The sequence below is a fragment of the Atractosteus spatula genome, chromosome 8 (assembly GCF_055471065.1).
Source record: "Atractosteus spatula isolate fAtrSpa1 chromosome 8, fAtrSpa1.hap1, whole genome shotgun sequence".
Lineage (NCBI taxonomy): Eukaryota > Metazoa > Chordata > Actinopteri > Semionotiformes > Lepisosteidae > Atractosteus > Atractosteus spatula.
The window spans coordinates 59,162,266-59,180,529 of NC_142713.1; the positions used below are offsets into that span (position 1 = coordinate 59,162,266).

The window sequence follows — 18,264 nt, forward strand, 5'->3', positions numbered from 1 at the left end:
ACCGTATGTCTCTTAGATTTATGGCCTTGAGAGAAGCAGAGCTTAACATTCTTGTTTGGCCTTTTCCTGGTAATCTGACTTCTGCTAATTCATTTGATCCTATTAAGGAGGTAATGGGTCATCATATCTGTTTGAAATAGTTATTGATCCGTCTGGAGCAGTGCTGCGCTGTGAACATCGATCGGGCTGTGGATAATATCAGGCTTGATGAGGCCCAGGAGGCTGGAGCTGACAGAAGCATCAGGCCGTTTGACAAATTACAGCCTTTATCATTCAAAGCAATAGTGCACTGAGGCTGGCAGGCAGGATGATGAGAAAGTGGCTCCAAAGAATCATGCAGTCCTTAATCCCCAGGCACACACCCACAGGACACACACCAACACACGTGACTCACACCCACAGGACACACACCTACACACGTGACACACGCCCACTCCTGACACACACCTACACACGTGACACACGCCCACTCCTGACACACACCTACACACGTGACACACGCCCACTCCTGACACACACCTACACACGTGACACACGCCCTCTCCTGACACACACCTACACATGTGAGACAAGCCCACTCCTGACACTCTAGAAACGCACTTGAGCAGCACAGTTTTGGAGGCACTGGAGTTTCTGAAGTCATTTCTTGGATGATCTCGCTAACAGTAAACTAACCTTGAGGAGATGAAAGCATGAACTAATTTCTCAGCATCAGAAAAAAGAAAACAACTGGCCTTAAACGCAATATGTTTCACAGATGGAAGAACAATGTACTGCAGGCTTGCATATACAGTATTAAGCTTTGTACAGTATGTATTATTCTTTATTTCAAAATCTCATACTGTATATCCTGTCCTTAGTGAGTTTTTCAGAAATGTCCGGCTTTCTCTGTGCAGTAGATATTTTTCACGACATATATAAACAAAAGCAGTAATAGTGGATAGGAGCCTGGGAATTTGTCTGTTTGTCTTGTTTCAGCACACGGGAGTTTTTTCTGCCCAGAGACTTCAGTTTCTAGCTGCTGTTCATTGTTGAACCCACTGTTTCCTTCACAGCTTTTGTGCTGAATGCCTTCCTTGGCACAATTCCCTCACTGTTTTGTGCTTGGCTGCCTCTTGGCTCAAAGGCTTTACTGCTAATCTGAAGCAGTTTTCATCACTTAGAACACCAATCAAAAAGGGATTACCAGTGTAATCTAGAGTACGATGCTCTGGCCTCCTGCTCTCACTTCATACCGTACAGAGTCTTCAGCAGTCCGTGTGATTTGCCCAGTGCAGCATCACAGACGTGAGGGATCAATATTGAACCGAGGGTAATGCAGCGTGCCTGCTGCCAGTGAGGCCAGGCTCAAGAAGGAGCCTCCTGCTCCGTTATTATCCCTGGTCTCTGCGTCGGCACGAAGAGTCAGAGCAGAGATCGCGAGTCATGAAGTCGACCTGCCAGAGTCGTTGCGCTGCTCCTTATTCAGAGTTCAAAATCATTTTAAGGATAAAACAGGAGGGATGTGTGTAGCCAGACTCCGGGGTCATGAGAAACCTTTCCAAAACGTACACATCAGTGAGTTTTATAACGCATTGGATTTTTTGTACAGTAGCTCTCTGGTGACTTTAATTGCAGGAAGAGGTCGGTATCGTGCTTGATCAAGAATTATTGAAGAATTATTTTCTGCCCAGCTAAGCAGATATCGGCGTAGCTCCCTAATAAAAAAAAAAGCTGCAAAAGCTCAGAAATCTTGCAGCAATGTGAATATGCAGACTCCAGGGGATGCTGTCAAAACATTGTTCCCGATGTCGTCACAGCCCAAATCTAACACTGACTCAATGTTCACTTGTCAGCCTGGGATTCTGTAACATTCTGACATCTTAATAATACAGTACGTATAAACCTTGTAAAAACATACACAGGATAAATGTATTGTGGCTGCAGCATTTTGTCTGAATGTCTGACATGACCAAACTGCGCCCTTCCAGTAACATTGTGAAATCTTTCCTAAAACATTTGATCTAACATAGTCAAGCCATGGCCTTGCAGAAGCATTTGAGAATGATTTTCTGCAACATCTGTGGGGATATCCATCACCGGGAGCAGACAGGTAATAATATAGTAAGTGAGTGATTTTGCGTGAGGGGGTAAAGGCACATGTGTTCGTCACTGTTCTCCTTGAAGCACTCTTATCAGTGTTCTGGATGCAAACATTGTTTCTGAGAGTCCGTAAATATGAAAGCAGTATTCCTGTTTGATGAATTGGGGTGTTACCCTGGTGTCCTGGCTGTACTCCACTGGTCCAGTCTGGCCTCTCTGAAGTTCCCTCTTATTTCAGCTGCTCTCTCTCCCCTCTGAGCTGTGAAGTGGGGCTGCTGGTGCAGAAGTTCCAGAGGGGACACAATAGGTCCCTACGTGTAAAGTGCTTCGGGATCCTTTAGGACAGAAGTCACTATGTAAACGCCTGGAATTATAATTAATGTCCTTTTAGGAGATAGCTGTAAATTGTATACAGGTACCATATGTTGCTAGCAGCCATATCACACTTCAGCTCACAGCTGGCAGCCCACTGAAGCTGGATGTGAGACCTCCTGGGAGAAACTAAGGTTTCTGCTGGAAGAGGTGTTGGTGGGGCCAGCAGGGGGAGCTCACCCTGCAGTCTGTGTGGGTCCTAATGCCCCAGTATAGTGATTGAGACACTATACTGTAAATAGGCGCCATCCTTTGGATGAGAAATAAAACCTGTCTGTCCTGACTGTCTATGGTCATTAAAAATCCCAGGATGTTTCTCGGAAAGAGTAGTGGTGTTACCTCGGAGTCCTAGTCTAATTTCCCCCTGGCCTTTACCAGTCATGGCCTCCTAATAACCCCCATCTCTGAACTGGCTTCATCACTCTGCTCTCCTCCCCACTGAGAGCTGGTGTGTGGGGACTGTACTGGTGCACTATGGCTGCTGTCACATCATCCATGTGGGGCTGCACACTGGTGGTGGTGAAAGGGATCCCCATTACCTGTAAAGAGCTTTGAGTGGATTTTCCACTTACTATATACTGTAAGTGTAAGGAATTACCATTATCTTTGTCATCATCATCATCAACTGTATGGAGTTTGGGAGTATGGGTGTATAGCATCTGTGATATGAGCTGTGTACTGTGTGCTAAAGCTCAAGACTTTTTGTCAAATTCTTAGAGCAATTGTACAAAAGCCGAGCTCCTCAGTGAAGCAGTGCAGGTATTACCTTCGACAGCACTGCTTCAGTCCACAGGGAGCCATTGTCAGCGACATGGTCTGTTCAATTGTTACAGCTGGGAAATGTGATTCTGCATGTACTGTGGACAACTGTATTTACAGCAGGCAAAAACACCAGGTTATTTATTAGAGCACAATGGAGATGTAGTGTAATATGCAAACCTGTTAAAATATTGCAGATCCAGGAAAAAGACAAGAAAGCTTTTTTTCCCTTCCTCTTTGTACAATGTGTTTTTGACTTGATTCTCTTCTTTGCTCGTAAGGCCATTACCTTTTTCTGTGTACTTTATCCAAATGCACTTTAAAAAAAAGCTTTACAAATTTCTGCTGTTTTAATACTAGCAGAACAATGGGTCTTGCAATGTCAACACACTGATCAAACAGATGAAGCTTAAATTGCATTCACAATGAAAATACAAATGAAAGCCATCGCCTCTTTTCTAGCCATTTGCCTCTTTTAAGAAAGTGGCCACACCTTCCTTTTAACTACAGTAACTGTTCCTGGGTAACCCAAAACCCCGTGTGTCTGTCCTGTCCTGAGCTCTTGTGTCCGCAGAGCTGTGCGGCAATGATGCCCCGTGTGTCTGTCCTGTCCTGCTTGCAGACATCGACGAGTGCCAGGCGCACAACGGGGGCTGCGACCACTTCTGCAGGAACACGGTGGGCAGCTTCGAATGCAGCTGCCAGAAAGGCTACAAGCTCCTGACGGACGAGCGCAGCTGCCAAGGTGAGCCAGCAGGGGGGGCTGCTGATCTGTGCATTTGGGGGTGAGATGAAAAATTGCTCCATTCACTTCAAGCTATATTGTCCCACTGGGGAAATTTGTTTTGCCCCACACTCACAACATAACAACACAGTGGCAGACAGTATTTCACCAACCAAGAAGTCAGTGCAACAGCATTACAGTTAGACGAGAAGAGAGGAGAAGATTGATACGATGCATTGTTTGAAAGAGATCACTTATGAGCATCAGATTAAAAAAAGGAGTTGTACGTTAAAAAATGGAAGAAAAGAGAAAAAAACAAAAGACAAGAAAAACAAACAGATGGAACAAGCGAAGACAGGGATATACCGCTGTTTGCTACAGAGCAACGCCCCGATTCGCAATGATGGGGCTCCTTGTGATGGCTATCAGAGTCCCAGCAGATCGACATCCAAGAGGAGAGGTAAGGCAGAGTGACATCCTACATAAACGCATAACAGTACAGTTCTCTCATGGAGAGTCCCCTTGTCCTCTGTTCCGGCTCATTCACTCGGTCACGCCGCGAAGGAAAAGGCTGTTTAACTGTACACGTGCACTACAAGGCACAACAAGAGGATTCTGGGAACGAGCACAAGTGGTTCACCATGGAATAGTTTTGTCTGTGGTGCAAAGCAAACCTTTAAAATAAAGCAGTGTGCTGGTGTGCAGCGTCCTGTCACTCTAGATCACAGGCAGAGGCAGGGGTGCCAGTCTTGTAGTTCTGTTCCTCCCCAGCAGTGCCCCTCTGAGGAGGCACTGAGGCTTAAGTTGGTTCTTACCAAAGGCTATAATGATGGACCACTTGCAGGTGGTGCTGAAAAATAGTATAAGCAATGTACACTTTCAATTGAGTTATAAACATTGTTAAACATTACAAAATAAATAACTAATGTATTATAGGAAAGTTTAAAACAACAGGATTGTTTCTTCTTGTTTAAATTTTTTTAAGACAGACTCTTTCACGGGCTAAAGACAGAGTAATTGAGTCCAAACCACTTTAGGTCACATCTAATGCCACTAACAATGCTCGCACACAGTGTCACTAAAAATGATCAAACGCAGTGTTTCTGTTCACTAACAGTGCTCACACACAATGTCATTGACAACTTAATATGCAAATTATCCTGGGGCTCCAGAGTGGCTCAAATGGTAAACGTATTCACTTGAGAACTGTAACTGGGTCATGGGTCATGAGTAACATCAGTAACTGTAACGTGAAGTCCCAAAGAGTGCACCCTTTGGTTAGTGATGCTCAGTGTAGGGTGTAGTTGTTTCTAGTGTGCTAACTTCCAGTGATCTAGTTCATTGTGCCCTTGTTACCAGAGAGCTGGTGCCTCGTGTTCTTGTTACCAGAGAGCTGGTGCCTCGTGTTCTTGTTCCCAGTGAGCTGGTTCCTCGTGTTCTTGTTACCAGAGAGCTGGTTCCTCGTGTTCTTGTTCCCAGTGAGCTGGTTCCTCATGTTCTTGTTACCAGAGAGCTGGTTCCTCGTGTTCTTGTTACCAGAGAGCTGATTCCTTGTGTTCTTGTTACCAGAGAGCTGGTTCCTCGTATTCTTGTTCCCAGTGAGCTGGTTCCTCGTGTTCTTCTTACCAGAGAGCTGGTTCCTCATGTTCATGTTCCCATTGAGATGGAACCTTGTATTATTGTTTCCAGTGAGCAGGTTCCTTGTGTCCTTGTTCCCAATGAGCTGGTTCCTCGTGTTCTTGTTCCCAGTGAGCTGGATCCTTGTGTTCATGTTCCCACTGAGATGGTTCCTTGTATACTCGTTACTAGTGTGCAAGTTCCTCATGTACTTGTACCTAGTGAGATAGTTCATAATGTGCTACTTCCTAGTGAACTTGTTCTTTGTGTGCTGGTTCCTAGAGCTCATTCCTCGTTTACTTGTTCTTTGTGAACCTGTTATGTATGTGCTTGTTCTTAGTGACTTAGAACTTTCCCATCTGACTTATTCCCTGAAGCCCTTTCCTGGTTATGTTTGTCTTCCAGCAGTGAACTCTCCATCTATCCTGGGTTATACACCCAGTGGGCCCTCTCTGTCTTTCTGAGGGGTTTCTGTGTGTAGCTGCTGCTCTAGATCATGTAATGTGTAGGAATGCCTTCAGTTGTCCAGAAAACTTAAAATAATCCAAAAGTCCTGGATAATTTACATTAACAATTGTTTTACTGATTAATAGCTCATCGTACATGAAAAACCGATCGAACAATAACAGCATTACAAGGCTGTTTGTAACAATAATACATGTTGTTTGCAGAGGCCTTGTGTATAGCAGGTATGTGGAACAGTCCCTTCCGATGAAGGTATTCAAGATCTAAGGGTCTGCAAAGTCAAAACATTTCATGTTTTATATTCTGTTCAGTCCTGTTCAGTGTTGTTTAAAAGCTCAAGAAAATGTGTCTTGAAAGCTATAATCAGAATGAATGAATCATTTCACATTTTTCAGAAAATAAATTAACATAAAGTTTTAGTTTGGAGTTTAGCTTTAATCCCTCTTTCATGTTGTGGGAAGACACCAGGCACTTTTCAAAAGAAGCATTGATTCCACTGGGTTTTCTGTTCTTTTTTGTTTCGAGTTAATTCCAGATTTGTACTGTGGAGTTGTGTTGAGAAAATCTTTTCAGAGAGCACTAACTGAATCTGTCCATCACTCTGACACTCCAGTGCCTGTCAAGTGTCAGAGCACTATGTGACTTTTCCACAATTTATATCTGTTGGAGACAACAGACATCTACATCTTAGAGTGTGTCTTTGTCTACAGAACATGTCTTGAGGGGCATTACTTAAAGGTCATAAAGCTTATATAAAATAGAAAGAAATGCGTGCAGCTGGATTTCTCTGAGCTGTGATGGAATACAGCACTCTCTAAAACCGCTGAGGACAGGTGTGGGGCGAGAAACCCTTGTGGGGCGGATGACCGCATTTGACGTCATTTTCCCTCTTGATTTCTCGTTGCCTCTTTCTCTTGAATTTCCCTTGCAATATGAATGCAGTATGAATGTAAAAATTACCAGTGACATCAGAGGCACGAAGGGCGCACCATATAACATCAAGAAACCAATCGGTTTGAAACAGATCACATTGTTTGTCAGCTGAGCAGCTCTCCTCCATACTGCCTTCGGAACACAAGAAGACACAGATCCCTTCAAGCTTTCCACATTCCCTTCTTTCAAAACAACATCAGGATGAAATCCTCAGATCAATCAGCTTCTTGTAACGGGGTGCCGGTCCTGACTCCCGTGTAGTGTGTAGTTTAGGACCCTGTGCAGACGGTATTATCCGGAAGAGGCTGGAGAAGGGCTACAGGGAAAACATGGTGAGGGAAGGACTGGTTGACGAACGGGGGGGCGGTGCAGACAGTGATCCAGGTGCTAGGGGGGAGCGCAGGCGAACAAGTCCAGGACTGTCCAAGGGGGGGAATCCGGGCGCTATCCAAAATCCAAAAACTGGGTGATCCAAGACGAGACAGGGTTAAAATCCGGAGCGGGATCCGGAACAGGAGGTTAAAAACACCGTGACGAGGCCAGACACTCGGAGCCCCGGACTCAGCTGGGTCAGGGTGCCGATCGGAAGCCTCAGCCCTCAAGCCGCGGACGCAGGGCGACTTGATGCTAGGCGGGCCTTCCAGTGCCCCGAGCTTCCAGAGCAGTGGGTTTAAATAATACCGGTGAATCCAGGGACAGGTGAACGTGATAATGAAACAAACACAAAAGGGTCGGAGCTCCCTCTAGAGGAGGGATGACGATCGTGAACAAAAAGGGATGTGGAGCCCTCCAGAGTCCACTGAGAAGGCTTCCATGATGGAAATGTATTTTTGTTGGATTCTATTTAAACAAATCTTTAGAGCATACTGTAAATGTGACCCTTGTGTTTCTGGATTCTTATTTCTGACAAGTATGACTTTGCCCTGTGCAGCGCTGTTGAGCTTGCAGTGTGACATCATTAGAATCTTTTCAAAGCAACACACCTTATTCAACCGGTTCATCGTTCAGTCTTTTGAAGTTTTTTGTTCCTCTTTAGCAGGGATATGAAAAAATCTGAAGGGCCCTGAACGGATTTGGCCTATTTATATACCACAGTTCTACAGAAAGAAGGTTTTCATGGTGCTAAAACATGACGCTTTAAAATATTACATGAGGAAATTTTACATATGTAAAATGTCTTGGGAAATAACAGCATTTGGTAAGATTTCCCTTCTCGGCATCTTTGCATGCAGCCCCCAGAAACCTGAACTGCACTGGGACACCGCTGGCTTAGTGAGGGGCTGATACAGTAGATATGAATAGGTTCTGTGAAGTCTGGGATTTATTTTTCCTGTTTTCCCTTTCTCCTGCCATATTTTCCTTCTGTCTGCAGGGGATTTGTGATACTATTTCTTATGCGTTCGTTCTGAGAGCTCCAACCAGCTTGCACAGAAGAAACAAGCTACTGTACGCAAGTATGTGTCATTCCCCGCTGCCAAGAATGTGTATTAGCAAGTAATAACTTTGAGTTATCAAAAGGGTCTGGCAGCACAGAGCAGACATTGTTTTGAATAAAGGTTAGGTTTTCCCTGTTTTAATTTCTGTTGTAGACAACAAGCAAAGTTATCTCACTTTTTCCGTGGTTTAAAGGGTTTTATGCCCGTGCATGCTGTGAGCAGCCCATGCTCCTCCAGCTTGAACCTCTTCCCTGAGGAAAGTCTCTCCCACCCAGCTGTCCATCTGGCGTGTCGCTGTAACAACGTCTCAGCTCGGGGACGCCACGAGCCTCTTCCGTCACAGAAAGAGAAAAGAAGGAAACAGGAAACTGCTCCAGGATGCCCGATAAAGAGTGATGATAACAAGATCACACATGTATTATTATCATGGCGAAAATATGGCCCCTCTCTTGGTACTGTACATCACGTCAGCGGACGATGGTGGGATTATCACAGAGCCTCGCTGAGACCTATCATGTGCACGAAGCTGTAACACGGGAGGTTAATTGAAATCACAAACCCTTTCTTGGCCAAGGACAGTTTCCAGTTGAGTCATATGGTGCCGCAGGTCTAGTTTTGCTGAAGACAGCTGTGAGTTCAGGCTATTTTAATAATAATGTTGCTTTATTAGCCCTATACAATTTTTTGCATTAGGAATTCATCTTTTTGCAGACCCCAGCTTGCTCTCCATGAGACACACAGACAGGGGGAGAAGCTGGGGGTCAGAGCGCAGGGTCAGCCATTTATATGGCACCCCTGGAGCAGTTGGGGTTAAGGGCCTTGCTCAGGGGCCCAACAGAGTAGGATTCCTCTGCCGGCCGCGGGATTTGAACCGGCAACCGTCCGGTCACAGGAAGGTTGAGCTACAGAGCCACCGCTCCGCCCCGCTGCTCTGTCGCTGTGACTCTCCTGCTCCTTCCTTCCCCTCGATCTCCCCCTGTGTGCCCTGACTCCTGCCTCTGATGCGTGATCCGTTCATTTCTGGTGACAGTGTGCACATTATGAGGCACAGTCATTTCCAATCTGAAAGTCAGATTCTACCCGCTAGTGGTCTTGTAAATCATTTATTTCTTCCAATACATTACCTGGTGATTTCCAGTTGCTGTAGCGTGTTGTTAACTGCTGCCGCCTCTTCAGGTTCAGACTGCTTGCTCTTTCCATGGTCTCCTTCCACAAGTGTTCAACTGGTCTAAGATCTAAGGAGAGCATGAGTGTCAGGATCAGCGAGAGTTACACGTGCTCTTCCATTGCCATACTTTAAAGTGGGATCGATCGTGTTGGCCAGCTCAGACATCAATGCAATGCAGGTCCACTTTTGCTTCACACACTTTATACTAATAGAATGTCCTTCCTCCAACTCTTCAAGAGCTAGATTCTTGAACTCTCTTCATATCTAAGCTTAAATCTCACCTTTTTACTAGGGCCTGGGTCTAGGTTCCCCTACAGTTGATCCTGTATGTTCTTGTTTAACGTTTTCTTTTACTGTACTTTTATTGCATATTTTTGTCCTTCTTTATCACTATGTGCAGTGTCCTTGGGTTTGGGTTTGACGATGATGATGATGATTAGTATTAGCACTATTACAATGAAATGGAAATCTTCGGCTTGGCTCAGTATCTGAAAGCATAGATAACATCCGTGAGCCTCATGCCAGAATGGGGAGCTTAGGAATTTCAAGACCAAGGAAGGCTTACTGCTTGCTGAGCAGTTCGGGACTGGAACAACACTGATCATGCACGCTGTCGTGCAGCAGCAGCACAGCTTTGATCTGCCCTCCTCTTCTGCTTGACAACACTTGTCTTCTCCTGGTCGAATTTAGTGGAGTCATTCGGGGCATCTGTCCCTTTTGGTCGCTACAGTAGTAGCCAGTTTATCCCAGGATCTCATCCAGCTGCCTCTTGAAAGAAGCCAGAGTATCAGCTTCAACAATGTGGTGGAGCAGCTTGTTCCACACTCCTACAATCCTCAGTGTAAAGACGTGCTTCCTGATCTTGGTTTCATATACACTTCCACATAACTGGTTGATTCCTGGCTTGGCCATACGCCAGTCACTGTGCAGACAGCCCAGTCATTTCCCTGTCATTTCCAGCTGTCATCCAGGAAAGGAGAGTCATCTTGCCTGCACAGCGGGTCATTATTGGTAGACGAAATCAACCCATTTAAAGTCTCACGATCGACTCCCTCTGTAAATTACAGAAGATGTGGTCTTTGTTTATATTGCAGCATCCCAGTCAAGGCTAATGCTGCTCTTAAGCATGAGCCAAAGCAGGAATTAAGAAAATGAAGTTAGTGGCGGTGATGACAGAGAAAAGAGAAAAGAGAGCCGGGATTCAGAAGCATCTGCTGAAGAGCCATCGCTTGTTGAGCTCTTGTCTTCAGACACAATGTAACAGCCCTCCTCACTCACACCAAACACAAGCATCATGATTGGAGAGCATCATTCACAATGCAGGAGTAGAACAGGAGTTTTTCAATTGCTCCATAAAATAAAGTGTTTTCTATCACTAGTGATCTAATGGAAACATTAGCAGGGAGTCTCAAAATATTTTTTCAGTATTATTTCATGCCTTCAGTTTTAAATAGATTCAATTTACTTTCATACAGACATTGCTCATGTACCAATGTATCGCATTGCTGCTGTAAAATGTAGTATAGTGCCCTAAGTGAACCATCAAACAGGTGTCAAAGTGTGGATAGAAGATACTTTTTCAGTGAGCTCCCTGAAAAAAAAGCTGCAGGCCTGTTATTTTTCTTGTGGATGGTGTGAGATCTCTGGTTTGCTTCACACGCAGGTGGGGGTCATCAGACTGCAACCTGAGGAGCAGCCTGTTGTTAACTCTTTGCTGGGAACTGGCCGGTGGTCACTTTGTGTTTTACTGGGCTGTGGTTGGTGATTTTACTGCACTAATGAGATCCAGAAGGGGAACCATGCTGCCTGTTCCCACTGGTTTATTAAAATCATTCATTAATTTCCTATGACAGCTCCTATATTTTAGAACTTGCTTCCAATTTCCTCCAATTAGTGTCTCTTTAACGGGAACGAATTATACTTCCTGCACACGTCCAATTACAAGCAGTGATTCCAGTTTCCCAGGATCTCACTCTCAGACACTCTGTCCCTATGGCCACTGGTCACATGCAGCTTCACAATAAATCTCAGCACATTTATAGTGAATGGACGTCCACCTTTCTCCTAAAAATGAGCCCAATCTAAGAAAACACTGCAAAAAGCCTTATCTTTTCACTTGCATTGTTTTATCATTTCTCAGTCTACCAGCACATTTGAAATTGCTACACTAATTAGCAGTACTCATGGGCTGACACATTCCTCAGCCACAGTCTGACGGTGATCTGAAGATACTGTATAAACTGCTGCCAGGTTCTTCACATACTGAGTGTTGACTTAATGCAGATGTCACTGTAAAAGTGTCACTACCAAAGAGGTGACTGGCCATTTCTGAAGAGCAGCAGACTATAGAATAATCCTGGGGAAAACTGTGGGGATTCGAGAGATGGTTAATGCAAATGCTAGTTAAAATGTACAGGTTCCCTAAGCCATGTTTACCGGCTCTGCATCAACAACACCGAAATATCACAGGTGTTGTGATGAGGTACAGGTTCTTATAAGGGCATGCAAATAAAGGTGAAGAATGTAACCTGGGAGGGTCACCTTGTATTAGTTTGCAGTGATCGTTTTGTTGTCCTGTGTTTAATTGCTGTGTTTTCACTGATGAATGTATTTTTTTTTACACAGCATATCCTGCTCTAGGCTAAATCCTGACATTCCCATGAATTCTTTTATATCTTATTTTACTATTTATAAATGTAGCAACTTTAGCATCAGTACATTTTATTCAGTGAAAGGAAAACCATTATGTGTTTCATAAGACATAAGATAACTAGTAATCAGATATGTTTTGCACCTATATATACATGTAGCTTCCTGTATGTATTCATTAAATTTGCACTTTACAGTTCTATAGTATTTTTAGTTTTTTTAAAATAAATTTACAGTTCTTACTATTCTAATGCTATTCCAATATCTCACTTCCTCTTCCCTGGGTATACAAGCTTCCTGTCTGAGCACAGCTCTCTGTCTTAATGGTCTTACAGTGACAATGAAGCCACTTTAGAGAGGCCAGAATTTTGAAGCATCCTAGTCTGTCTGTGGTTAGGATGAAGAATTCATCATGTTTGTCTAGAGATAGACCTGTGCCAGGCCTTAGCAAAGATTTAGCTGTGCTCTAAAAGTATTTGACAGTGTTTGCCCAGAGTTAGAAACTTCTAATTCACTCACATCAGACTCAAGAGTCTCATTCCAGGGCAGTGAACAGCAACTGTGCTGTAATTTACCAACACAGCATAATATGCTGTACATCAGAGTTACATTTGAAATGAAATACACAAAATTGAAGTGTGTCACAATAACTTAATTAATAGTGGTAATATTTATTAAAGGCACTACTTAGTTCTTGAAAGTCAAGCTTGCTTGTTTTCACATTGTCCTAACATCTTCCAGGACAGTGTTATAGTTGCAAGAAAACGTTTGTGAACCCTTTGGAATTACCTGGATTTCTGCATTAATCACTCATAAAAATGTGGTTTGATCTTCAACTAAGTCACAATAATAGACAAACAATCTGCTTAAACTAATAACACACAAACAATTGTACTTTTCTTGTTAATATTGAACACATTGTTTAAACATTCACAGTCCAGGCTGGAAAAAGTACAGTATGTGAACCCTTGTTTTTAGTAAACTGGTAGAACCTCCTTTAGCAGCAATAACCTCCTCCAAACATTTCCTGTAGCTGGTGATGAGACATGCACAACGGTTAGGAGGAATTTTAGACCATTCCTCCTTACAACACTGTTTCAGTTCATTGATATTTCTGGGATTCCTTGCGTGAACAGCTCTCTTCAGGTCACGCCACAGCATCTCAATTGGGTTGAGGTCTGGACTCTGACTTGGCCATTCCAGAACACGAATGTCCTTCTGTTTAAGCCATCCTGTGTTTCGGGTCATTGTCTTGTTGCATCAGCCAACTTCTATTAAGCTTCAGGTGACGGACCGCTACCCTGACATTCTCCTGTAAAATTTCTTGATATCATTTTGAATTCATTGTTCCCTCTACGGTAGTAAGCTGTCCAGGCCCTGAGGCAGCAAAGCAGCCCCAAACCATGATGCTCCCTCCACCATGCTTCACAGCTGGGAAGTTTTGGTGTGCCGTGCGTTTTTTCCTCCGAACATAGCATTGCGCGTTTCTGCCAAAGAGTTCAACTTTTGTCTCATCCGTCCACGGAACATTGTCCCAGAAGCGTTGTGGAACATCCAGGTGGTATTTTGCAAACTTGAGACGTGCACTAATGTCAGCAGTGTCCTTCCGTTAACACTATTCTTGTTCAGTGCTTTTCTTATAGTGGACACATGAACAGAGACTTGGGCAAGTTCAAGAGATTTCTGCAGGTCCTTTGCCGGTACCCTAGAGTTCTTTTTCACCTCCTTCAGCATTGCACGCTGCGCTCTTGCCGTGATCTTTGCAGGACGCCCACTCTTAGGGAGAATAGCAACAGTCCTGAATTTCCTCCATTGTAGACAATTTGTCTTACTGTGGATTGATGAAGACCCTGTCCTTTAGAAATGCTTCTGTAGGTTTTTCCAGCTTTATGCATCTCTACAATTATTCTAAGGTCCTCTAATATTTCTTTTGACCAGGGCATGAGAAGAGCAGACTCTGTCAGTAACCACCCTTTGTGTGCCTTTTTTACAGGGCAGGGCACCTCCACCCCACACCTCCAATCTCATCTCATTGATTGGAACACCTGACTCCGATTAGCTTTTGGAGAGAGAGATAAGAGATCACTTTATTGGCCACATATACAATTTCTTGCATTAGGAATTTGTCTTTTCGCAGACCCCAGCTTGCTCTCCAGGAGACACACAGACAGGGAGAGAAGCTAGGGGTCAGAGCACAGGGTTGGCTATTGTAAAGCGCCCCTGGAGCAGTTGGTGTTAAGGGCCTTGCTCAGGGGCTCAACGGAGTAGGATTCCTCTGCCGGCTATGGGATTTGAACCAGCAACCTTCCAGCCACAGGCGCAGGTCCTGAGCCACAGAGCCACAGCTCTTTGGAAAGTCATTAGCCTAGAGGTTCCCATTCTTTTTCCACCCTGGACTGTGAATGTTTAAACGATGTGTTCAGTACCGACAAGAAGAAGTACAATTGTTTGTGTTAATAGTTTAAGCAGATTGTGTTTGTGTCTTATTGTGACTTAGTTGAAGATCAGACCACACTTTTATGAGTAATTAATGCAGAAATCCAGGTAATTCCAAAGGGTTCACAAACGTTTTCTTGCCACTGTATGTGTTTTTTTTAGAAACCTCTGTTTAAAATGAGCAGAAGGCGTTAAGAACACAAGAGAGCTGACAAGCGAGAGAGGACACCTTTAGGAGTCAGACTTCCTGCCCTTTCTCGAAGCTTGAAGCTGTCTCCCCTCTTGTACAGCGTGATCAGGAATGTCGGCGCAGGCCGGTGCTGGAGCTGAGGCGACTGGGCTGGAGTGGACCTACAGAGTCCAAATCTAGCCTGTCTCCAAAACTAAAGGAGGAAGAATTAACTCTTTCATGTCTGGTTCTCATTACTGACATCAGCACACGTCTTGTATGCTACTGACAGCTGTATTGGCTAATTACATTTCAGACTACTTCCTTTAGAATGCTGAATAAATATCTTGAAAATCAAAGGCTTTTTTTTGTCTCTGTAGGCTGCACAGATTAAAGTCTGCCTCTAAATAATTACAAAGATATCACTCTGACCACTGAAACCTTCAACTCTTGCTCTGTTGACAGCTAGATTACAACATTGCAAATCACAGAAGGCTATCATGCAATTTTCATTTGTGGCTCTTAATAGTTCATTTATACTGAAACAGGTTTCTGTGTTGCAATTATCCCAAGTCTGAGAGTGATGCATCCCCTTACATCAACCAGGAATTTGATTAGTGCGCTAAGTGTATACAGTATATACTGTATACAGTATAATAGTCTAGCATAATGCCTCTTCTGTAGATTGCTCATACAAGAAAACATCCTTTCTTCTGCTTAAAATGAAAGGTTAAGGAATACAGGACTGGTGACTGGTGAAGGAAGAATTAAATGTGGGATTCGTTTCTTAATCAACACTCTCTCAGCACTGAAGCCCCCTCTATGTCTCACTCTAAACAGAACAGTAAGGGTCCCTGCTAAGCCACAGGGTCAAATCAGCACACCCCTGCAGGCCTAGGGAATCTTCAATGGCTGTAGATGAGATGGTTCTGACCTTAGGGCTTGCTTTGTGAATTATTTCCCCATGAGCTGGAGGTAACTTTTTCTCGTTGTTCTTTTCTAGATATTGATGAGTGCTCCTTCGAAAGGACATGTGACCACACGTGTATCAACTACCCCGGCAGCTTTGAGTGCACGTGTCAGAAGGGCTATACACTCTATGGGCTCACACACTGTGGAGGTACTGTTGGGCTCTGGACCGTCCTGGTGGATACTCTGAAACGATGAAACCGCTGCTGTCGTCTGCAGAAAAGGGACATTGTTTTTTTTAGCCATCTAAAACATCGTTCTAACAGCTGCAAATGATTCGTGTTTTCGAATGTGTTTGAAACGTTGTAGCACATAGTCAAAGTGAAGGCACTGGGTGCCTGTGTTTATTTTGCCTGGGTACTGTTTGAGTTCTACCTGAGCTACAGGATCTACGGCAATGCACAGTGTGCAGGCAGCTGTACGGCCATCCTGGCTTCATCGGTCTGGTGAGGTTGTGTTCTGAAGGACAGGAACATGGGCAGAACCTATGCTTGCTTGGTTTTATGTGCACATGATGTCGAGAACAGTTCTTTCCGGGCCCTATGCGGACGACACGATCCGGAAGGTGAAGAAATAATAGGGAAAAATATCATGCAGGAGTGGGTCCGGAGACAGGGGGGCGTGTCCGAGGTGAGCAGGTGTCCAGGGGGAGTGAGTACGGGGCGAACACTCCAAGGGTAAATCCAACAGGGAAATCCAACATGGGAGGCAGAGTCCAAGACCAGGGGATCCGTCCAAAGTAATTAAAAACCAGAACCGGGTCGGGACCGGCGGGGCAGGGAATCGGGAACAGGAAACTAAAACCATAACGGATCCAGACGCGGCAGCACCCCGGGCTCTCACGAAACGGGATTCAATGAGAAGCGCCGGGCAAACGCCTGCGTCTGGCTTTAAAGGTGGAACTAAAGAGGGGCTGGAATAAGGAACAGGTGTGGGGAATGGGGGAAAACAAGGAAGGGCTGGAGGGCCCTTAAGAGGGAGAGTAGCGATCGTGACACATGAACTATGCAAAGAATACTACTTCACATCTCAGTGCTAAAGAACCAGCCCCCAAGTGGGCTTTCATTGCAGATCCGACCAGATTACAATGGCTGGGTCTCCTCCCCGTCCTGCACTTCCTTTCAGATCAGTCTTTCCTTAAAGTCTGTGACAATCTGCTGTCACAAAAACACTTCCCAACACCGGACCTGTAGTATTTGAGCTCATTTAAAGAGGCGCTGCTGCTGTCGGTGCTGTGTGGGCTGAGCGATGGAGAGCTGGGCAGTCTCGGGGCCTGTTGAAAGGCTGGGTGGTGTCAGGACACTGGATACTGGATCTCTCAGTGGAGAGCAATGATAGCGGTCTGCCGCTTCACGAGAACGAGGCACTTACTCAGCACACTCCACTAAGCCTGAATAGCAGGTCCTCTTTGTCTGCTGGGAGTCGATCGTCTCACTGTCAGCGGCTTCAGAGATGGTACTGGAATTTTTGACAACTAGGGTTGAGGCGTCTGCTTCAATGGAGTCCTGCCATGCCTAACTGAACAACAATGTGCTCCATATTCTTGATTACTACTTAGGTCATTCAGCAACAGGCTAAACATGCAGTAGCAGAAGGACGTGTAATCTGTTAAGTGCAGAATCTCACAGCATGTGCAGTGTGTCCTGGCACTACAGTATGGTCTGATGGGAGGGTCCATCTCCACCCTCAGCGCTTTTCACCTGCTTCTCCTCCTGCCTCTTGTTCTTTAAGGACTGGTCCGGAGCTGTTTATGCAGCAGTGTGGGGCTATTATCTACATACAGTATACAGTAGTAGTGCATTGGTCAAGTGTCATGGTTGATGTACTGTAAGTGGATGCATCCCTCTTAGAATTGGGTTCCTGGACCAGAGGGTTGTGGGTTCAAATCCAGAATGCGGCACAGCTGTCATACCACAGAGCGAGGCGCTTTGCTCCCATTGCTCCAGTAATCTCACTGGAGTCCACTTCTCTAACTTGTCCTTTGCAAGTAGCCAATGCTCTATGTCCTGTGCGGTAGGTCGTGTCTGCTGTCACGGTTCAGTGTGGCCGCATGTAGTCGGGGGTTTACTGTGGTCCAGCGCTGCCTAATGGGGGGATGTCTGTTGTTGTCTCTCTGTGTGCTGTGCCCCAGACGTCGACGAGTGCAGCATCCGCAATGGAGGCTGCCAGCGGGGCTGTGCCAACACGGTGGGGAGCTTTGAGTGCCTGTGTCCTCCGGGGCAGAAGCTGCACTGGAACAAGAAGGACTGCCTTGGTAAGGAGAGCGCCGCCACCCTCACAGACCCCCGTCCCTCACACCCCCCTCACAGACCTCGTCCCTCAAGCCACCCTCACAGACCCCCGTCCCTCACACCCCCCTCACAGACCTCGTCCCTCACGCCACCCTCACAGACCCCCGTCCCTCACACCCCCCTCACAGACCTCGTCCCTCACACCCCCCTCACAGACCTCGTCCCTCACGCCACCCTCACAGACCCCCGTCCCT

At 45.3% G+C, this 18,264-nt stretch overlaps 1 protein-coding gene across 2 annotated transcripts in view; it reads left to right on the top strand.

Moving 5' to 3' along the window:
- scube1 (signal peptide, CUB domain, EGF-like 1) overlaps positions 1-18,264 on the top strand; it is a 142,504-nt gene that overhangs the window by 105,115 nt on the left and 19,125 nt on the right. For both annotated transcript variants that reach the window (XM_088923153.1, XM_088923154.1), the window contains 3 exons: positions 3,836-3,958; positions 15,814-15,930; positions 17,911-18,033. In XM_088923153.1, coding sequence (XP_088779279.1) covers positions 3,836-3,958; positions 15,814-15,930; positions 17,911-18,033 — 363 coding nt within the window. The remainder of the gene's footprint in view (positions 1-3,835; positions 3,959-15,813; positions 15,931-17,910; positions 18,034-18,264) is intronic.